Source organism: Rhinoraja longicauda, unplaced genomic scaffold, assembly GCF_053455715.1.
Source record: "Rhinoraja longicauda isolate Sanriku21f unplaced genomic scaffold, sRhiLon1.1 Scf000085, whole genome shotgun sequence".
Taxonomy (NCBI): Eukaryota; Metazoa; Chordata; class Chondrichthyes; order Rajiformes; family Arhynchobatidae; genus Rhinoraja; species Rhinoraja longicauda.
Genome location: NW_027601303.1, coordinates 362,990 through 382,983, shown reverse-complemented (window position 1 = coordinate 382,983; position 19,994 = coordinate 362,990). Strand labels below are relative to the sequence as shown.

Sequence of the window (19,994 nt, the reverse complement as noted above, 5' to 3'; positions counted from 1 at the left end):
CCGGCGCCCCAGGGAGGCTCAAGCTGGCGGCCTGGGGCCCGTACCCGGGGCTTGAGAAGCAGCAGCAGCCGGCAGACGGCGCTCTCCGCCCGTGGGGTTGCGGACCACCGCCCGGGGAGAACCGCCCCGGTCTCGACCGTCCCCCCAAGCCATGGGATCAGCCGCAGGACTGTCCCCGCCCCCACGATGTCTCCACTGTCTTGTGTGCATGCCACAAGTACAGTCGTCAAGTCGTTGGTTCCAGCAGGTTAGGGCTTGTCTGCCTAGCATCTCAAGCCAGGGTTCGGCTGATTGCATGAAGGAAACCACCAGAAGGTTCAACGGGCAGAAAGACGATCCCAGCAAAGCGTCGTGGAGCACAAACAGGGCAGAGTGAGATACGTAGGGCATTTCTGACCATCCACTGCATCCTGACCTGTCCCCAGCCTTCCCGACTATGTCTTGCTGCTGCAACCCGATAGGCCAGGACAAGAGAGTGAGGCCGACGATCTGCGCAACTCCCCCTCACTTAAATCCAAGTCAAGCGCAAGTCATGACTTCAACCTCGGCCAGCATACCGCAGCTGGCGGGGATCCCAATGAGCGGTCGAAATAATAAGATTGAAAGTGAAGTCATGGTCATCTTCGAACCCGAAGGACAAACACCAACAAACACTGTACATCTTACCACTTTATGTCCTCTCACGTAACTGTCTCACCACATACACTAGGTTTACTAATCTATAGTTTATGCTTCTCGTGGATCCTCGTCTCGAGTTATCAGAATTTTCTTTGCAACACTTCTAAAGCATAACTACCTGCACCAAAACACCATCCTGGAAAGTTTCCAGTCAGGTTTCAGAGCCCACCACAGCACAGAGTCTGCCTTGTTGAAGGTACACAACGACCAGCTTCTCGCCATCGACTCCGGCGACTGTGCAATCCTGCTCCTTCTCGACCTCAGCGCAGCGTTCGATACATTGGACCACACCATCCTTATTGACCGTCTCCGGTACGCGGTTGGCATTGATGGCACTGCCCTGAGCTGGTTCGCTTCGTACCTCAAAGATAGGAGTTTCGCCATCAACATAGGCAGTTATTCCTATGCTCCAGCTAGCCTCTCCTGCGGAGTTCCACAAGGCTCCATCCTAGGCCCCATTCTCTTCTCTCTATACATGCTCCCCCTTGGCCAAATCATTCAAAGGCACGGCATTTCTTTCCACTGCTATGCCGATGACACTCAGCTTTACCTCCCCCTGAAACCCAACAACCAGTCAAATTTAAACAGCCTCTTACACTGCCTTGAGGACATAAAATGTTGGATGGCACAGAACGTGATGACGCGGTTGGATGACGTGATGGCGCGGTCCAGTCCAGTCGCCGTCGTGGTAGCTCTGCGTGAACTGTGCGTTTTAAACTGGTATGTTTACTTTAAAATTATCCCTAAGTGCTCTAGCGTGTGCTAGCACTTAGCATTAACCAATGTACGACCGGGAAACGCTCGTAAAATTAAACTCGAGCGCTACTGGAGCACTATTAAACAGAAAACTACTCACCGATATACCGATAGAGATCATCAAAGGAGCGCACCGCGGCAGCAGCAGTGGGAGCGCAGGTCAGTGGGAAAGTCGGAAAAAACACCGAGGGAAGCGAGGGGGGATTCGGAACAGGCTGAGAACCCAAGCCTTGCGTCCACCTCTGCCCAGCATACTTCTGGCCAACGTCCAGTCCCTGGAGAACAAGCTGGATGACCTCAGGGCAAGGATCAGATTCCAGAGGGACATAAAGAACTGTAACATCCTTTGTCTGACCGAAACATGGCTGACCCCGCTGGTGCCTGACCAGGTGATCTGCCCATCCGAGTCTTTCACTGTTTTCCGGGTGGACAGAACGGAAGAATCCGGGAAATCCAAGGGCGGAGGAGTCTGCTTCTTGACCAATAATAACTGGTGTAATCCTGGAAATATTAAGACGCTTTCTCGTTCCTGCTCGCCGGACCTGGAACATCTAACTATCTCATGCCGACCATTCTACCTACCCCAGGAGTTCAGCTCGGTGATAATCACAGCCGTCTATATCCCACCGCATGCGGACACCGACGTGGCACTGTCCACCCTACACGATGTGTTGTGTCAACACCAAAACAAGAACCCTGATGCGGCTGTGCTGGTGGCTGGAGACTTCAATAGGGGAAATCTCAAAAAGGTCATGCCCAACTTCTACCAACACATCACGTGTGTCACCAGGGGGGAAAGAACTTTGGACCACTGCTACACGCCGTTCAGGAAAGGCTACAAGGCCGTTTCTCTCCCTCCTTTTGGGAAATCTGACCACGCTGCCATTTTCCTGCTGCCGGAGTACAAACAACGGATAGTACGGGAAGCGACAGTGACGAGGGACGTAAAGAGGTGGGCTGACCATTCAGAGGCCATGCTGCAGGATGCACTGAGCGAAGTCGACTGGAACATGTTCCAAGAAAGTTCCAGAGACGTAAATGAGTTTGCGGAAGCGGTTACGGACTTCATTGCCACAATAGCCGATACCATCATCCCCACGGTAAGGGTCAGTATCTTCCCTAACCAAAAACCCTGGGTGGACAGGTCTATTCGCGTGGCCTTGAATGCTCACACCGCTGCTTACAACTCCGGCCTGGCATCCGGCAACATGGACGACTACAAGTGAGAGTCCTACCGACTGCGAAGGGCAGTGAAGGACGCAAAAAAGAGGTACCGGGACAAGATGGAGTCACAGATGGAGCAGCAGGACACCAGGCGCCTTTGGCAGGGGCTACGGACTATAACTAGCTACAGGTCCAGCACCCCCTCAACCGGAAGTGCCGGCTCCTCCTTAGCTGATGACCTGAACTCTTTTTACACACGGTTTGAGACGGGTAACACCACCAGCTCGCCGTCTAAAAACAGCACCGAAGGGGCGCTGGCTAGCGAGGCTGGAGGGGGATCCACCGCCGGGGATGTGCACACATTCTCGGTGTCCGAGCATGAGGTGAGGTGGGCTCTGACGCGTGTGAACACGAGGAAAGCTGGAGGCCCAGATGGTATATCTGGGCGAGTACTAAAGTCTTGTGCTACTCAGCTTGCTCCAGTGCTCACCACAATATTCAACCTCTCCTTGGCAAAGTCCGTGGTCCCTGCATGCTTCAAAAGATCCATCATTGTACCGGTGCCAAAGAATGCCTCTCCAGCGTGTTTAAATGACTACCGACCGGTGGCCCTCACCTCGGTTGTCATGAAATGCTTTGAGAGGCTAGTCAAGAAGCACATCTGCGCCCTCCTTCCTCGCAACATGGACCCACTACAGTTCGCATACCGTCCGAACAGGTCCACGGATGATGCGGTCTCCCAGGTTCTACACACCTCTCTCTCTCATCTGGACAGCCAGGGGGGCTATGTGAGGATGCTGTTCATTGACTTTAGTTCAGCATTCAACACAATAGTCCCCAGCAGACTGGTTGAGAAGCTGCTGGAACTGGGGCTTAGCACCCCTCTGTGTGCCTGGGTCCTGGACTTTCTCACTGCCAGGCCCCAAGTGGTCAGGATGGGGGAACACACATCTAGCTCCCTCACCCTGAACATAGGATCCCCCCAGGGCTGCGTCCTTAGCCCCCTACTGTACTCCCTGTACACACATGACTGTGGGGCCAGGTTCAGCTCAAACTCCATCATCAAGTTTGCTGATGACACTGTGGTGGTGGGCCGGATCTCCAACAACGATGAGAAGGCCTACCGGGAGGAGGTGGCTGATCTGGCACTCTGGTGTCAGGACAATAGCCTCCTCATGAATGTCACTAAAACAAAGGAGCTGATTGTGGACTTCAGAAGGGCTAAACATCCAAGGACGTACACGCCACTGGAGATAAATGGGTCTATTGTGGATAGGGTGAGCAGTTTCAAATACTTGGGAGTCCGCATCGCAGAGGATCTGACGTGGGCAACGCACATTGCCGCACTGGTGGGTAAGGCTAAGCAGCGCCTTTACCACCTTAGACAACTGAGGAAATTCAGAGTGTCTCAGAGGATCCTTCATTGCTTCTACTCTGGGGCTGTAGAGAGCATCCTGTCCGGCAACATTACAGTCTGGTTTGGGAACAGCTCTGCCCAGGACAGGATAGCCCTGCAGAGAGTAGTGCGTTCGGCAGAACGCACCACGGGAACTACACTCGTCCCCCTGCAGGACCTATACATCAGGAGGTGCAGATCCAGAGCAAGCAAGATCATGAGGGACCCCTGCCACCCCAGTAACGGACTGCTCCAGATGCTACGATCAGGCAAACGCCTCCGCTGTCACGCTGTGAAAACGGAGAGGATGAGACGGAGCTTCTTCCCACAGGCCATCAGGACTGTCAACTTTTATAACCCCAGAGACTAAATTTTTGTCGACAATAATAGTAACTTATTAACTTTATTTATATGCTGTAACTGTAATTCTTTTTGTGCACAACCCGCAGGCATTGCCACTTTCTTTTCACTGCACATCGTGTATGTGTATGTGACAAATAAATTTGACTTGACTTGAACTTCCTCCAATTAAATGAGAGCAAGTCTGAGGTCATCCTATTCGGCCCCCCCCCCCCCGACTCCATCAAATCGATAATAGGCAGTCTTGGAAGCCTATCCTGCCTAGTCAAACCGCATGTCAAAAACCTCGGCATGATATTTGACTCTGCATTAAAATTTGATAAGCAAGTCAACGCTGTGGTAAAAGCCAGCTTCTTCCAACTTCGTACCATAGCTAAAATCAAACCTTTCCTCCAATTCGACGACACAGAAAAAATCATTCACGCTTTCATTTCCTCCCGCCTAGACTACTGCAACTCCCTATACACTGGGATCAGCCAATCTTCCCTGTCCCGCCTGCAACTGGTCCAAAACGCCGCAGCGAGACTCCTGACGGGTACCCGTAAAAGGGACCACATCACCCCGATTCTGGCCTCTCTCCACTGGCTCCCTGTACGGTACAGAATCAACTTCAAGCTCCTCCTATTCACGTATAAAGCCCTAAATGGACATTTCCCCCCCCTACATCAAAAATCTTCTAACCCACCTCTCTAACTCCAGGTCCCTCAGGTCGGCCGACTTGGGGCTACTCACTATCCCGCGGTCTAGGCTTAAGCTCAGGGGTGACCGCGCTTTTGCGGTTGCAGCTCATAGACTGTGGAACAGCATCCCTCTCCCCATCAGAACTGCCCCCTCCATCGACTCCTTTAAGTCCAGGCTCAAAACCTATTTCTACTCCCTAGTGTTTGAGGCTCATTGAGGAGGCGCTGTGAACTGTTTGCGTGCTACTGTATGTTTCATTTTTTTCCTTAGTACCTAATCAGATGTACAGCACTTTGGTCAACGTGGGTTGTTTTTAAATGTGCTATACAAATAAAATTGACTTGATTTGACTAAAGCAGAAGCACAGCATTATCTACCCTCAAATAGTCAGCATTTTACCCATGGGTAACAATGATTCACATATCTCAGCCAAGGCTCTTGCAAAGTATTCTCTAACTTTCAACAGAAGCCTTAGAGACATCTAATCACAGCCCCCAAAGATTTACGTATCTTCATACGGTTAACGACATCAAGCACCACCTCGACTGTAATACAACTGCACTCAAGACTTCAAGCCTTTCTCCTTGGTAAAGACAGAGGAGGAATTATAATTGAAGACCTTTCCCATCTCCTGCAGCTCTACACACAGGTGATCACTGAGGATATCCTTTCACTCTCCAGTTACCCCTTTTCCTTTAATATACTTGGAAAATATATTTGCCTTCTCCTTAATTATAAGTGCCACCTTGTGCACACATTTTTGCCCTACTGATTTTGTTCTTAAGTATGCTAAAGTATCCAAGTATTCCTGATTTTCGCCTTTCAGTTATCTCTCACACTTCTACCAGGAAAGCATTGATCCGAGCAGCCTATACCTAACCCATGTCTCCTTTTCCCTAACCAGAGCCTCAATTTCTCTCATCATCAAGGGTTCCTTACTTGTCCTTCACTGGCAACATGCATATCTTGAAATCTCACTATCACAATTTAAAGACTTCCCCTTTCAGATGCCCCTTTGCCCACATACAACTTACTCCAATCACTGTTCCTATCTCATACTGTCACCACCCAATGTAGAATTTTATATTGAAGGCCAGAACTGTTCTTTTACACAGGGTTTCAAAGCTAATTGAATTGTTGCGATTGGGCACAAAGTGCTCGTCCACTTGACAGCTCAGTTTGAACTGTCTAAATACTACTTTGGATTGCGTCTCCCAGCCAATCAGTTTAAACCCTCCTTTGCAGAACTTTCAAAACTGGCCACACGGATGGATGTTAGTCTCCTTCCAGTTCAGGTTCCTCGTCTACAGGTCACCTCTCTCCCCGAAAAGATCCAAATTGTTCAAATATCTGACTATCCGACCCTTGCACCTACTCCTCAGTCGTGCATTCATTTTAACTGGACGTGCATGAACGTCACGTACTGAAGTACTGTGAAAAGCTTGGTTTTGCATGTAATCCAAAAGGATCAGATATACCACACACAGATATAATAGGTTGAAACTCAAGAACAGATGGAGCAAAGGTTAAGATAGAGTGCAGAATGTAGTTTGCAGCATTGTAGCACATCAGTCCCTTACACAAAGTCCAATGTCCTTGATGCGGTATGCATAAATAGTTAAAAAAAGTAAATTCGGAGAACAGGAATACATCCCTGGCATCTGAAGAAGGGTCTCGACCCGAAAGGTCACCCATTCCTTCTATCCAGAGATGCTGCCTGACCCGCTGCTTTACTCCAGCATTTTGTGTTTACCCTAGCTTCTGTGAGGTTCGGTCACAAATTTGATAAGAGCGTAGAAGCCCTCGAATCAGGTGCTATGTTATGTCCAGATATCCAACATAAAATTTGGATGATTGTTACTTTCGAGATAATCTGATAATTTTGTTCCAAGTATTAGCGATTTTAGCCTTTCTGCCAAAATTTACATTTCTACCCCCGCAACTGGATTTGAACCAGTATTTGTGTAGGCGGAGACATTACATTTCATATTTAATCATGATACGGGCAAGTTGACGCATGTTGGAGGGATAAATAAAACCAGGGTATTCATCATGAATGACAGGGCCTATAGACCGCTGAGAAACACCCGTACAAATCCATAGATCCCTAAAGTCAGCAGTGCACACGAAGACAACATTTAGCATTCTTGTCATCAGCTGCAGCATCGAATACAACTGCAGGGAGGCCTTGTTACAAATTTACATGGAGTTGATTAAGCCTTAATTTGGAGGAGTGTGTGCAATTCTGATCTCCATACTGTGGGAAGGATGCCTTTGCACTGGAGAAACTACAGAGGAGATCCATCAGGATATTGCTTGGAAATGAATATTTCAAATATCAACTGAGACTGGAGTGATTTAAGTGGTCTTCCTTGAAGCTGGGGCAGACAAGCAGTGATCTGATAGATTTTCAGAATACTAGGAGAAGCAACGTTGATGGAAAAATAGTTTTCTTCATAGTAGAGGCGGTTAACACTATGGGGCATCAATTTAATGCGTGGACCATGAGGTTTACAGGATGATCTTTCAGGAATAATCTTTCAGTAGTGATGACTGCAGCTAGGACACAGCCTGAGGTGGTGAGGTGGTGGCTGATACTCTGTCACAACATTGTAGGAGCATCTGGGTGTCCATTCCAAATGCAAATGAATCGCAGGTGATAGACTACTAATGCTCAGTAATGGGATTAATGCAGAGAAATTGTCAGGTGGCAGATGGGTCAAAGGCTCATTTCTGCTCAGAATCTGATTCTGGACTCTGATATTATAACGTTTGCTGCTAATCAAATAATTTGTTTCTAAAAAGAGTGCTGATATATCAGACAATTCCTGCATCCGCCCACCTGTAACAGTGATATCCCTGGAGATGTCAACTCTCTGTGTTCACCCCCATCCCTAGTCCCACTTCCATGTGAACCTCATTTCTTGCAACAGGTGTCCACGCACTGTCAGGGCAACATATGCATTTCACAGAAGGCTCACAAACCTTTTTGTTTTTTTGATGTAGAGGCCACTGAATCACCTCCACAGTCACCACTTTCAGCCATGATGTCGTCAGGCGTTCGCAAACTCTGTAGCTCTGAAATAAACAATATTAACAGAACCATCAGGTGACAATTAAATGTGAAGAAAGACATTGCCTTGTGAACCAACAAACAGCATTACAGTACAGCGGAGGTGTGGAAAACACCCCATCCAAACAAGGTATACCCCTGCAAATTAACAAAACATAAAAGCAGGATTAGTCCACCTAGCTATTCATGTCTGCCCTGACATCCAAAGATCCCTGATCTATCCAAGGCAGCAATTCATCATTTGTGCCAGATCCCTGAAGCTTTCAAACCCCTAATCACCGTATCACTATTCCAGACCAAACACGGTCAATCCCCAACATACACACCTCAGGCTTCAACTCACAGAGAAAGAGGGAAAATACCCACTAATGGGGAATTACTGTCCACTCTGCTGGCCCTATTCTTACCACAAGGTGAGAAGGAACTTTTTCATCCAGAGATTTGTGAATTTGTGGAATTCTCTGCCAGAGGGCAGTGGAGGCCAAATCACTGGATGGATTTAAGAGAGAGTAAGATAGAGCTGAATCAGGTTACTGATTGTGGATGATCAGCCATGATCACAATGAATGGCGGTGTTGGCTTGCCATCCAGTACAAAGGCTTCTACACCACCATGTTACCTATTGCCAAATCCCCACTGGCTGGAACGGGAAATAAAACATTTCATGGGCCAACTACAAACGTCCCAACTCTACTGGAAACTGTAGTCCTCACTGCTCCCATGGCACATTCCAGCGCCATCCCTAGAGTGTCCATTCCAGAATAGAAGGATATCACATGCCTAGACTCTGCAGGGTCTCCATGATGTCAGGTATCTGTGTGCAATAACCACCACCAGTCCCACTTCACAGGAGAATAATCCGTCTCATCTCGACAGGACGCTGCCCAAACCCGCCCAAAGGTTCACAGGACGGCGTTACCGGGAGGGAGCTGGAGAAGTCAGGGGCGAGGAGTGGCCCAGTAGGTGGGTGAACTGGGTTCATGCCTACAGCTCCTTCAGGGTAGATGGAGGCGCCCCGCGGGACACAAAGATGGTTAAGGACAGGGAGGTCTGTTCACAGGAACTGCACCAGCACATCAAGCTCGTGGGCAGACAGGATTTAGACTTTGAAAATGGCAATGCCTGCATGTGTAATATGTGCTAAAACAATTTCACTCTGCAGTTGCACATTGAATTACCGAACTGTTGACTAAACATCTGTTCCTCTCAGCGCTCAGCTCTCCAATTGATTCATCCTCAACAAACAGAGATTATCCTTTGCTATCTTGCAGACATTCTCTATTATGCTCTCGTGGCGGCGCCTAACGGCAGCGGCTGACTAGCAGTCTGTCCGTCTTTTTTTTGTTGTGTGTCGGTGTTGGGATGGTTTTTATATATTTTTTTTGGTTGTGTATGTGTGGGAGGGGGTGGTGGTGTGGGTGGGTGGGTGGGGAGGGGTGGTGGTGTGGGTGGGTGGGTGGGGGGGGGGGACTTTTCTCTTCCTCACGGCGCGGGGTGCGGCTTGGCCGCTGGACTTTACATCGCCCGGTGCGGCTTGGCCGCTGGACTTTACATCCCGGCGCGGCTTGGCCGCTGGACTTACATCGCCCGGTGCAGCTCGGCTGCGGGGCTTAACATCGCCCGGTGCAGCTCGGCTGCGGGACTTTACATCGCCCGGTGCGGCTCGACCACGGGACTTTTCACCGCTGGTGCGGCTCGACCACGGGACTTAGCTGCGCAAGGCTTGGTCGCGGGCCTTTCATCGCCCGGTGCGGGGACTGTGCGGGTCGGTCGGGGACGAGCTGTCTGTCCGTGGGCGTGGGGAAGAGAGTGGAAGTTTTGTTGCCTCCATCACAGTGAGGGGGTGTTTGGAGTCACTGTGATGGACGTTTGTGTTGGGGTTATGTGTCTTGTGTTCTTTTTTTTTCTATGACTGCTATGTAGTTTCGTTCGGTACTTCGGTACCGAACGACAAATAAAGCTCTGTTATACCTGTTATCATAGCTGAAAGATACAACTCTGCATTAAACGGCACTACATCTGGTCCTGAACTATTCCAGCTGTGGACAGGTGATCTCTCCCTCCCTTTAAACAATCTCCAGCAGTTAAATAAGTTAAAACATATTTGGTTATCTTAACGTTGTGCGTGATCTGGCCAAGTACAAATGACTGCCATTTTTCCTACAATGTAATAAAGACAATGTATTTACATTATTGATTAAAATAGTGAATGCAGAAAACAGTGGAAGTGCAATGGTGGATGATCCATTATCAGAATTGGGACTGTAATCAAATGCTGCTCAAACTGCTGAGTGTTTCCTGCATGTTGGCATTTTCTCTTTTTCCTTCAGATCTTCTGGAATAGCGATTTTTTAAAACTTCCATTCCCATAAAACTGGTTGCAAAAGTCACACGTTACCTTACAGTGGTTAACAGATGTGTAATTTTCATACTTCCACTCACAAACCCAATAGTCCCAACTCATTTGAATAATGAAATGAGAACTGACATGTACAAAATGCATTCCATGTTGCAAATCTGAAATCCTCACAGTATCCTTTGCTCTTCCTCTCATTCTGCTGCACCTTGTCCTCGGATCACTCAGTCTCAGCTGATAACAATGTGCAACTCTCCTCACACAAAGGCTCAGAAAGGCCTTTACTCCGGCAACTGAGGAAGTGTTATCAGTAAAAATAACGGGACCCGGGAATAACAAGCTGATGGTTTCATTGTGAAACAGTGCCCTGAACATGCAGCCATTTTGTGAACCAAACTGGGCCATCTGCTTCCACCGCACCAGACCGCTCAGCGCCCTCAACACATCAACTGTTAGCTCCAACTTCACTCAACTCTGTGTGATTGTTGTGCAGCACCTGCACCAACACGTCCCATAACAACGCGCAGCTGGTGCTGGACATGACTTTCCTGCTTCAAACTCTCACCGGGACACATTTAGTCACAACAATCAATGCAAAGTCCTCACAACAACAAATCAAACTCAATGGGGAGATTTACCCGCAGTCTCTCCCCAAGATTAGACCCGTCCACTGGGGGCCGGCGGCAAATACTCACCGATGGGAAGCGACTGTCCCCGCCCGCCCGGACAGCGGGGACCCTCTCCCCGCCCGCCCTGGATCCACGGAGCCGCACTGCGCCTGCGCGTGGGACTGACCGGGGGCGGGGCCCGCGGGGACACTCCCCCTCGGCCTCCGCCATTGGCTAAGGCAGTTGGCGGACACCGCCGACAACCAATGGGAGTAGAGGGGAGGGCCCGGCCTGCGCTGACGGTTGGAGGGTCAGGTGACCGGTGGCGGCGCGCGGGCGAGCGCCCGTTAAACCATCTCCGCGCGAGGGGGCCGCGCATGCGTGACGCGCACGCGCAGAGACGATCCGGGCGGTGACAGCCATTGACCGATTGCTGATTGACAGCGGCACCGCCCTGAATCTCCAGCGCCCTGAAACCCGGCTCAGCATCAGCTCAGCCCCGCCCCGCATCGCGGCCCCGCCCCCAAACCCCCCCCTCCGTCTCTCTCTCTCTCTCTCCCTCTCTCTCTGTCAGGTGTGTGGGGGCTGGGGGTCAGGTGTGCAGGTGGTCACGTGTGTGGGGGCGGGTGGGGGTAAGGTGTGTCGGGGGTCAGAGTGATGTATGTAGGGGTCACGGGTGTCTGGGGGTGGGGGTCATGTGTGTAGGGGGTCACGTTTGTGTGGGGGGGCGGGGGTCAAGGGTCAGGTGTGTAGGGGGTCACGTTTGTGTGGGGGGCTCGGGGTCATGTGCATAGGAGGTCACGTGTGGGGCAGGTGGGGGTCAGGGGGCCCCTCACACGTGACCCCCTACACACATGACCCCCAGCCGCCACACACACCTGACCCCCAGCCCCCCCCACACACACAAGACCCCCTGACCCCCACACATGACTCCCAGCCTCCCACACACCTGCCCGCCAAACACCTGACACCCAGCCCCCTGACCCCCACACACCTGACCCCCACCCCCAGACACACGGGACCCCCTACACACATGATCCCCTAACCCCCCCACACACCTGACCCCGGGTTGGGTGGTTTGAGTGCCTGTTTGATGCTTTTATTGTTGGACTGTGTTTTTGGGGGTTTTGGGGTTGTGTAATTTGAATGCCTGTTTAGCGCTTTTATTGTTGGACTGTGTTTTTGGGGGTTTTGGGGTTGTGTGATTTGAATGCCTATTTAATGCTTTTATTGTTGGACTGTGTTTTTGGGGGTTTTTGGGGTTGGGTAATTTGGGTGCCTGTTTAGTGCTTTTATTGTTGGACTGTGTTTTTGGGGGTTTTTTGGGGGTGTAATTTTGATGCTTATTTAATGCATTTGTTGTTGGACTGTGGGTGATTGAATTAACATTTTGTTCAAGATGGCCGCGCCGTTGTGTTTGGCTGCCTGCCACTGTATGTTTCTTTTTTCCCTAGTCAGATGTGCAGCACTTTGGTCAACGTGGGTTGTTTTTAAATGTGCTATACAAATAAATTGACTTGACTTGACTTGACACCCCCCTCACAAACCTGACCCCACATACGTCTGACCCCACGCCCCAGACACACGGGACACCCTACACACATAACCACTGACCCCCAACACATCTGGACCACCACCTGCCCCCACACACGTGACCCCCCGAGCCCCCACACATCTGACTCTCTGACCTCGGCACTCCTGACCCCTACCCCTAGACACACGTGACCCCTACACACATGACCCACTGACCCCCCCACACACCTGACCCCCAGCCCCCCCACACACACCTGACACCCGGAGGCCCACACACCTGACCCCCAGCCCCCACCCACCCGACCGGCAGCCCCCCACACATCAGCCCCCGCACACCTGACACCCAGCCCCCCAACAAATCTGACCCCCAGCCCCCACACACACCTGACCCCCGGACAGCCCACATACCTGATCCTCAGCTCTCACACACCTAACCCCCAGCCCCCACGCACCCGAACCGCAGCCCCCCACACACCAGCCCCCAGCCCCCGTACACCTGACCTCCAGCCCCCCAACATATCTGACCCCCAGCCCCCACACACACCTGACACCCATCCCCCCACACAGGTGATCCCCTGACTACCAGCCCCGCATGCACGTGACCACCTATACACATGAGCCCCTGACGCCCCACACACCTGACCCCCACCCCCCCCACAAGCGTGACTCCCTACACACATGACCCACTGACCCCGACACACCTGACCCCCAACCGCCCCCACACTTGTGACCCCCTACACAAATGAACACCTGTGTCCCCACACACCTGGCCCCAGACCTCCCACCCACACGTGACCCCCAGACCCTGCACACACCTGACCCCCACCAGCCTCCACACACGTGACCCCCGACACACATGACCCTCTGAGCCCCCACACACCTAACCCCCAGACACACCTGACCCCCCAGCCCTCAAACACACCTGACCCCTGACCTCCACAAACGTGACCCCTTACACATATGGCCCCTGACCCCCAGCCCACCCCAATACCTGACCCCCTACACAAATGATCGCCTGACCCCCCATACACCTGACCCCACCCCCTCCACAAACGTGACCCACTACAAACCTGACCCCCCACACATGACCTCCTACAAACATGATCCCCTGACCCGCCACACACCTGTCCCCACCCCATCACACACGTCACTCCCTACACACCTGACCCCCCAGTCCCCACACACACCTGACCCCCGGACCCCTACACACCTGACCCCCCAGCTCCCACACACCTGACCCCGAGCCCCCCCATACACCTGACCCCCAGCCGCACATACATACCTGACCCCCAGCCCCCACATACACCTGACCCCCAGCCCCCAGGTACACCTGACCCCAGCCCCACACACACCTGACATCCAGCTCCCCTACACACACCTGACCCCCAGACCCCCAAACACGTGACCCCTACACACATGACCCCCTGATCCCCAGCACCCCATCGCACTGACCGCCAGCCCCTCCACACACCTGACCCCCAGCACCCACATCCCCTGACCGCCAGCCCCCCACACACGTGACACATGGCACACATGACTTTCTGATCCCCAGCCACCCCAAACACCTGACCCCCAGCCCCCAAACACCTGACCCCCCCAGCCTCCCCCACACGTGACCCCCAACACACATGTTCCGCTGCCCCCCCACAGACATGAACCCCACCCCACGACAAACGTGACCCCATACACACCTGACCCCACCTTCTAGATATACCTGACCCTCTACACACATGACCCTCTGATACCCAGCCCCCCACACACACCTGACCTCCAGCCCCCAAACACCTGACCCCCAGCGCCCCCACACACGTGGCCCCTATCCACATGACCCCCTGACCCCCAGACCCCCCACACACACCTGACCGCCACACCACCCAAACACCTGACCCTCAGCCCCCCTACACACGTGACACCCTACACACATGACCCCCTAACCCCCACACAACTGACCCCTGCCTCCCAAACACCTGAATCCAGCCCCCCAACACATGACCCCCTACACACACGAACCCCACCCCCACCCCAAATCTGTCCCCCACCCCCCCCCCCCACACGCTGGACCCCCTGCACACCTGACCCCCAGCCCCCCACATACCTGACTCCCAGCACCCACACCCCCTGACCTCCAGCACCCCCTCACACGTGACCACCTACACACATGACCCCCTGGGGATCACACACCTGATCACCAGCCCCCCAAACAAGAGACCCCCACATACCTGACCACCCCATCACCCCACACAAACGTGACCCACTACACACCTGACCCCCATCCCCAGACACACGTGACCCCCTACACACATGACCCCCGCCCCCCCCACACACGTGACCCCTGACACCCACACACCTGACCCCCACACACATAACTCTCTCCACACATGACATTCATCCCCCACACACATGACCCCGACACCCACACACCTGACCCCCACCCGCCCCCACACACTGTACACTGAGGGGAGAGGAGGGGAGCGCCTGTCGGGCGGGGACAGCTGCTTCCCATCGGTGAGTATTTGCCGCCGGCCCCCAGTGGACGGGTCTAATCTTGGGGAGAGACTGCGGGTGAATCTCCCCATTGAGTTTGATTTGTTGTTGTGAGGACTTTGCATTGATTGTTGTGACTAAATGTGTCCCGGTGAGAGTTTGAAGCAGGAAAGTCATGTCCAGCACCAGCTGCACGTTGTTATGGGACGTGTTGGTGCAGGTGCTGCACATCAATCACACAGAGTTGAGTGAAGTTGGATCTAACAGTTGATGTGTTGAGGGCACTGAGCGGTCTGGTGCTGTGGAAGCAGATGGCCCAGTTTGGTTCACAAAATGGCTGCATTTTCAGGGCACTGTTTCACAATGAAACCATCAGCTTGTTATTCCCGGGTTCAGTTATTTTTACTGATAACACTTCCTCAGTTGCCAGAGTAAAGGCCTTTCTGAGCCTTCTGTGAGGAGAGTGGTCAACAGTTCAGTAGTTCAATGTGCAACTACACAGTGAAATTGTTTTAGCACATATTACACATGCAGGCATTGCCATTTTCAAAGTCTAAATCCGGTCTGCCCGTGAGCTTGATGTGCTGGTGCAGTTCCTGTGAACAGACCTCCCTGTCCTTAACCATCTTTGTGTCCCGCAGGGCACCTCCACATACCCTGAAGGCGCTGCAGGCATGAACCCAGTTCACGAGTTGCTGAGCTAACTGCCTCACACACTAAATCCTTGGGGCCGGGACCACACTCTGCGTTTGATGTGAATGTTGCCGGCACATCTTACCGTGCTCAACGCCCACTTTCTGAAGTGCCCGGCAGATCCTGTGCCGGTCACATCAACAACTGTAGTAACTGTGGGCTCACACGCTGGGATTCGGGAGCAGTGCCCTGCATTTGGGAAAGTCTGTAATTACTGCAAACGTAGAAACCATTTTGTCCGCTGCTGTCGTTCGCGTGGGAACAGAGTCGGGACATAACAGTCGGTACATCTGCTACAGCCCGAGCCGTCTCACACAGCACCTGCATCACTCCCTGTGTTTAACGAGCATGACCTAGCTGCTATCAACGGACTGAATATCAATATACATTCCTTATCAGACCCATCTGCTAAACATCTCGATCCCATGGTCACCCTCCTCATTAACGGAGTGCCTGTTAATGCAAAGCTCGACACAGGGGCTCGCTGCAACGTTATCACCTTATCAGAGCTCCACAGGATTCGTAATGCCAAGGGCATCAAGCCAACCATGGCCTAACTGCTTCCCTTTGGAGGGGGCTCAATCAAGCCCGTTGGAACTGTTGAGCTGCAGTGCCAGCTAGCGTCCCGGGTCACAAACTGTCTTTCTTGGTTGTCCGGGGAAAACACTCCTTCCCTGCTAGGCATTGCTGCCTGCATCGACTTAGGCTTGGTTGCCTTCGACTCGGTGGTCCATCAACTGGCTTCCGCACATGCCCCCGCCCACCGATTCCTCTCGCAGTACGGTGAGCTCTTCAACGACAAGCTCGGCAAGTTTCCGGTCACGTACAAGATCACGACCGACCCAGAGTCTTACCGGTCCGTCCGTCCCACCCACCGGATTCCCCATGCTATGCGGGACCGCGTGCTGAGTGAACTCAACAGGATGGTGGATCTGGAGTGATTGCTCCTGTCACGGACCCGTCAGACTGGGTCTCCACCATGGTGGTTGCCTCTAAAAAAAACACGGAGGAGATACGGATTTGCATTAATCCCAGGGATTTTAACACCACCATTAAACGGCCACACTATCCATGCGCAAGGTGGAAGATGTCGCAGCGCAACTGGCAAGGCAAAGTTTTCTCAGTCCTTGACGAAAAAGCTCTTCTGGCAGATTCCACTAGATCACAAACACCTCCAACCTGACCACTTTTTGTACACCGTTTGGACGTTTCAAATTTTAACGTATGCCCTTCGGCAATAAACTCAGCTAGCGAGGTGTTTCAGCGCACCGTGGAACAGCTATTTGCCGGATACCCCTGCTCGATTGTGGTTGACCACATCCTCGTCGCCGGTCAGAATGTAAAGGACCACGACGCGAATCTGAAGAACGTCCTCGACCCGCGCCAAAGAGATCAATCTCAAGCTCAACCCGCTTAAGTGCAAATTCCAAGGTGAGCGAAGTCAACTACGTGGGCCACATATTCACGAGCGCCGGTCCTCAAACCCGATCCATCTAAAACGATCGCGATCAACGAACTGCCCAGCGCCCTCCGATGTGACCGGTCTGCAGCGCTTTCTCGGAATGGTCAACTACCTGGGAAATTCATCCCGGAGTTTAGTGAAATATCTGCCCCTTTACGCCTACTAACTCACAAAGATACTGTTTGGGGCTGGCATGAACAGCAACAGAGAGCGTTCGACACTCTGAAACAACAGATGTATTGTGCCCCCACTCTCGCGTACTACGATGTCAAGCTGCCTGTCACGCTGTCCTGCGATGCCTCGCAGTATGGGCTGGGTGCCGTCTGCCTTCAAAACAGCGGTGACGGCCACAGACCTGTTGCCTACGCCTCTCGTACTATGACAGACACCGATCAACGATATGCGCAAATCGAAAAAGAGCTGCTAGCGGTCGTCTTCGCTTGCAGAAAATTCAATGATTTTATCTTCGGCAAGAAGGTCACGATCGAAACAGACCACCAGCCACTCATTAGCATTGTAAGCAAGCCAATACATGCCGCCCCTGCGCGGCTCCAGCGGATGATGCTGCAGCTTCAGAGTACGACATCTCTCTAGTCTACAAGCGGGGCAAGGACATGCACCTGGCGGACACCCTTTCTCGAGCTCCGCGGGCAACCTGCGGCTCTCCTTTGTCAGGAGACGAGTTTGCCGTCATGATGGTCTCCTACGTCCCCTCGTCCTGCCTGGAGGACCTGGCAGCCCAGACTGCCGCCGACGATACCCTCCTAGCACTATCCTCTGTCATAAGACATGGGTGGCCGGTCAAGCAGAACAGACTGCCGGCTGCCTTACCGTCCACGACGAGCTCGTCCTGCAAGGTGGCATTGTCGTAAAGGGCCACAAACCTGTGATTCCTGCCTCCTTACATGGCAAGTACTTCGACAACGTCCATGGGGTCACCCAGGCACAGAAGCAACGATCTCGAGAGCTACGAGCATGTTCTTCTGCCTGGAATGTCTGACTATATTCGTCAAAAAGTAGAGTCCTGTGCTGTGTGCAACAGCCTGGCGCTGCAGCAGCAGAAACAGCCGCTTCCTTCCATACCCGGTTCCTGACCTCCCGTGGGCCATCGTGGCAACTGATATTTTTGAGTGGAACGGGAAGCGGTACTTAGTCATAGTCGACTCGTACTCCGGGTGGTTCGAGATCGATCTGCTCCCGAGCCTCACCTCCACGGCAGTGATCCAGAAGCTTGCACGCCATTTCTCCGTCCACGGGTCTCCTCATCGCCTACTCTCCGACAACGGCAGCCAATTCTCCAGCCTCCAATTCAAAGAATTTGCTGCACGCTGGGACTTTTGCCACATCACTAGTAGCCCCGAGTACCCTCAGTCTAACGGGCTAGCGGAGCATGCCATCCGGAGTGCCAAGCATGTGATGGAACGTTCCCGCAGAGCAGGATCCAACGTTTTCCTCGACTTACTAAACCTGCGGAACATCTCCCGCGATCCGATCCTTGGCTCACCCGCACAACGCCTAATGTCCAGGCAGACAAGAACTACTTTACCTATTGCTAAACATACACTGGAGCCACAAGTTCGCTTTCCATCTGATGTTCAGTCCCAGCTGCAACGGAAGTGTGACATCAAAAAACGATGGTACGACAAGACGAGCAGGCCTCTGCCACCACTGGCTAACGGTCAGGTGGTCCGCCTACGAACCGAAAAGGGTCACGACCGCCTGGGGGTGATATCTCGGCCTGCGCCCGAGCCTCGTTCGTATTTAGTCGATAGCACTTATTGTTACCTCCGCTTGAGTACAAATAAAACTATGAGTTGCAACTCTTGTGCATTGGCATGAATACACAACACCATCTCCTCTGGTGCTCGATTCCTACTCTGCACAATAGACTGTGCATCTACCCAATCTCTTCCTTTTATGATTTTGTACACCTCTATAAGATCAACCCTCATCCTCCTGCGCTCCACGGAAATGAGACCCAGCCTACTCAACCTCTCCCTGCAACTCACACCGTCTCGTCCTGGCAACACCTTCATAAATCTTCTCTGAACCTTTTCAAATTGACAATATCTTTCCTATAACATTATTCTATGTTTCTATGTAACATTGTACCAATTGATTTATTATATAAATCAGTTTATTTTGACAATTGTGTCAAAATCAGTTTATTAACATTGATGGGTTTTAAAACTGTATACGGTCGCAGAGTGTTTGGATTTATGTTAATATTATTTTTTTTGTTTTGTGCTGGTTTGTGATTTTGTATGTTGCGTATTTTTATTGCTCTGATTGTTGGACTGTGGGTCATGGAACTTCGTCCAAAAGACTTGTTTTTTGGATGACAATAAAGGCGATTCTGATTCTGGCTATTCTTCTGATTCCAAGTCGATGGGGCAGATGTGGGGCAGATGTGGTCCCGTATAAGTTTACGACTTTATAATTTCATAACTTTATTTTCATGAAGTTCTAAGACAAGAATTTAGCCCACTTAGCAGGAGAATGATGTTGAGAAGGAAAGATAGATCATCCACGGTTGAATGGTGGAGTAGACTCGATGGTCGAATGGCCTCATCTTGCTCCTATCTCTGATGAACATGAATGAAAGTGTTGTGGATAAAATATAAGGGACCAGTCATTGCTGCGGCTCTCCACTGGGTGGGAAAGTTGATCACAAAATAGTTATGGGGGAGGGCACCATTCCATAATTACAGGAGGGCACCATGTTACAGGATAGATATTGTCAAGCTTGA

The 19,994-nt window shown here is 51.9% G+C and overlaps 1 protein-coding gene across 1 annotated transcript in view; it reads right to left on the bottom strand.

Moving 5' to 3' along the window:
• Positions 1-19,994, bottom strand: part of LOC144589893 (NACHT, LRR and PYD domains-containing protein 3-like) — a 111,083-nt gene that overhangs the window by 43,567 nt on the left and 47,522 nt on the right. Inside the window, 1 exon segment of the mRNA XM_078394876.1 lies at positions 8,021-8,113. Within this exon segment, the coding sequence (XP_078251002.1) occupies positions 8,021-8,081 (61 nt within the window). The 5' untranslated portion in view covers positions 8,082-8,113.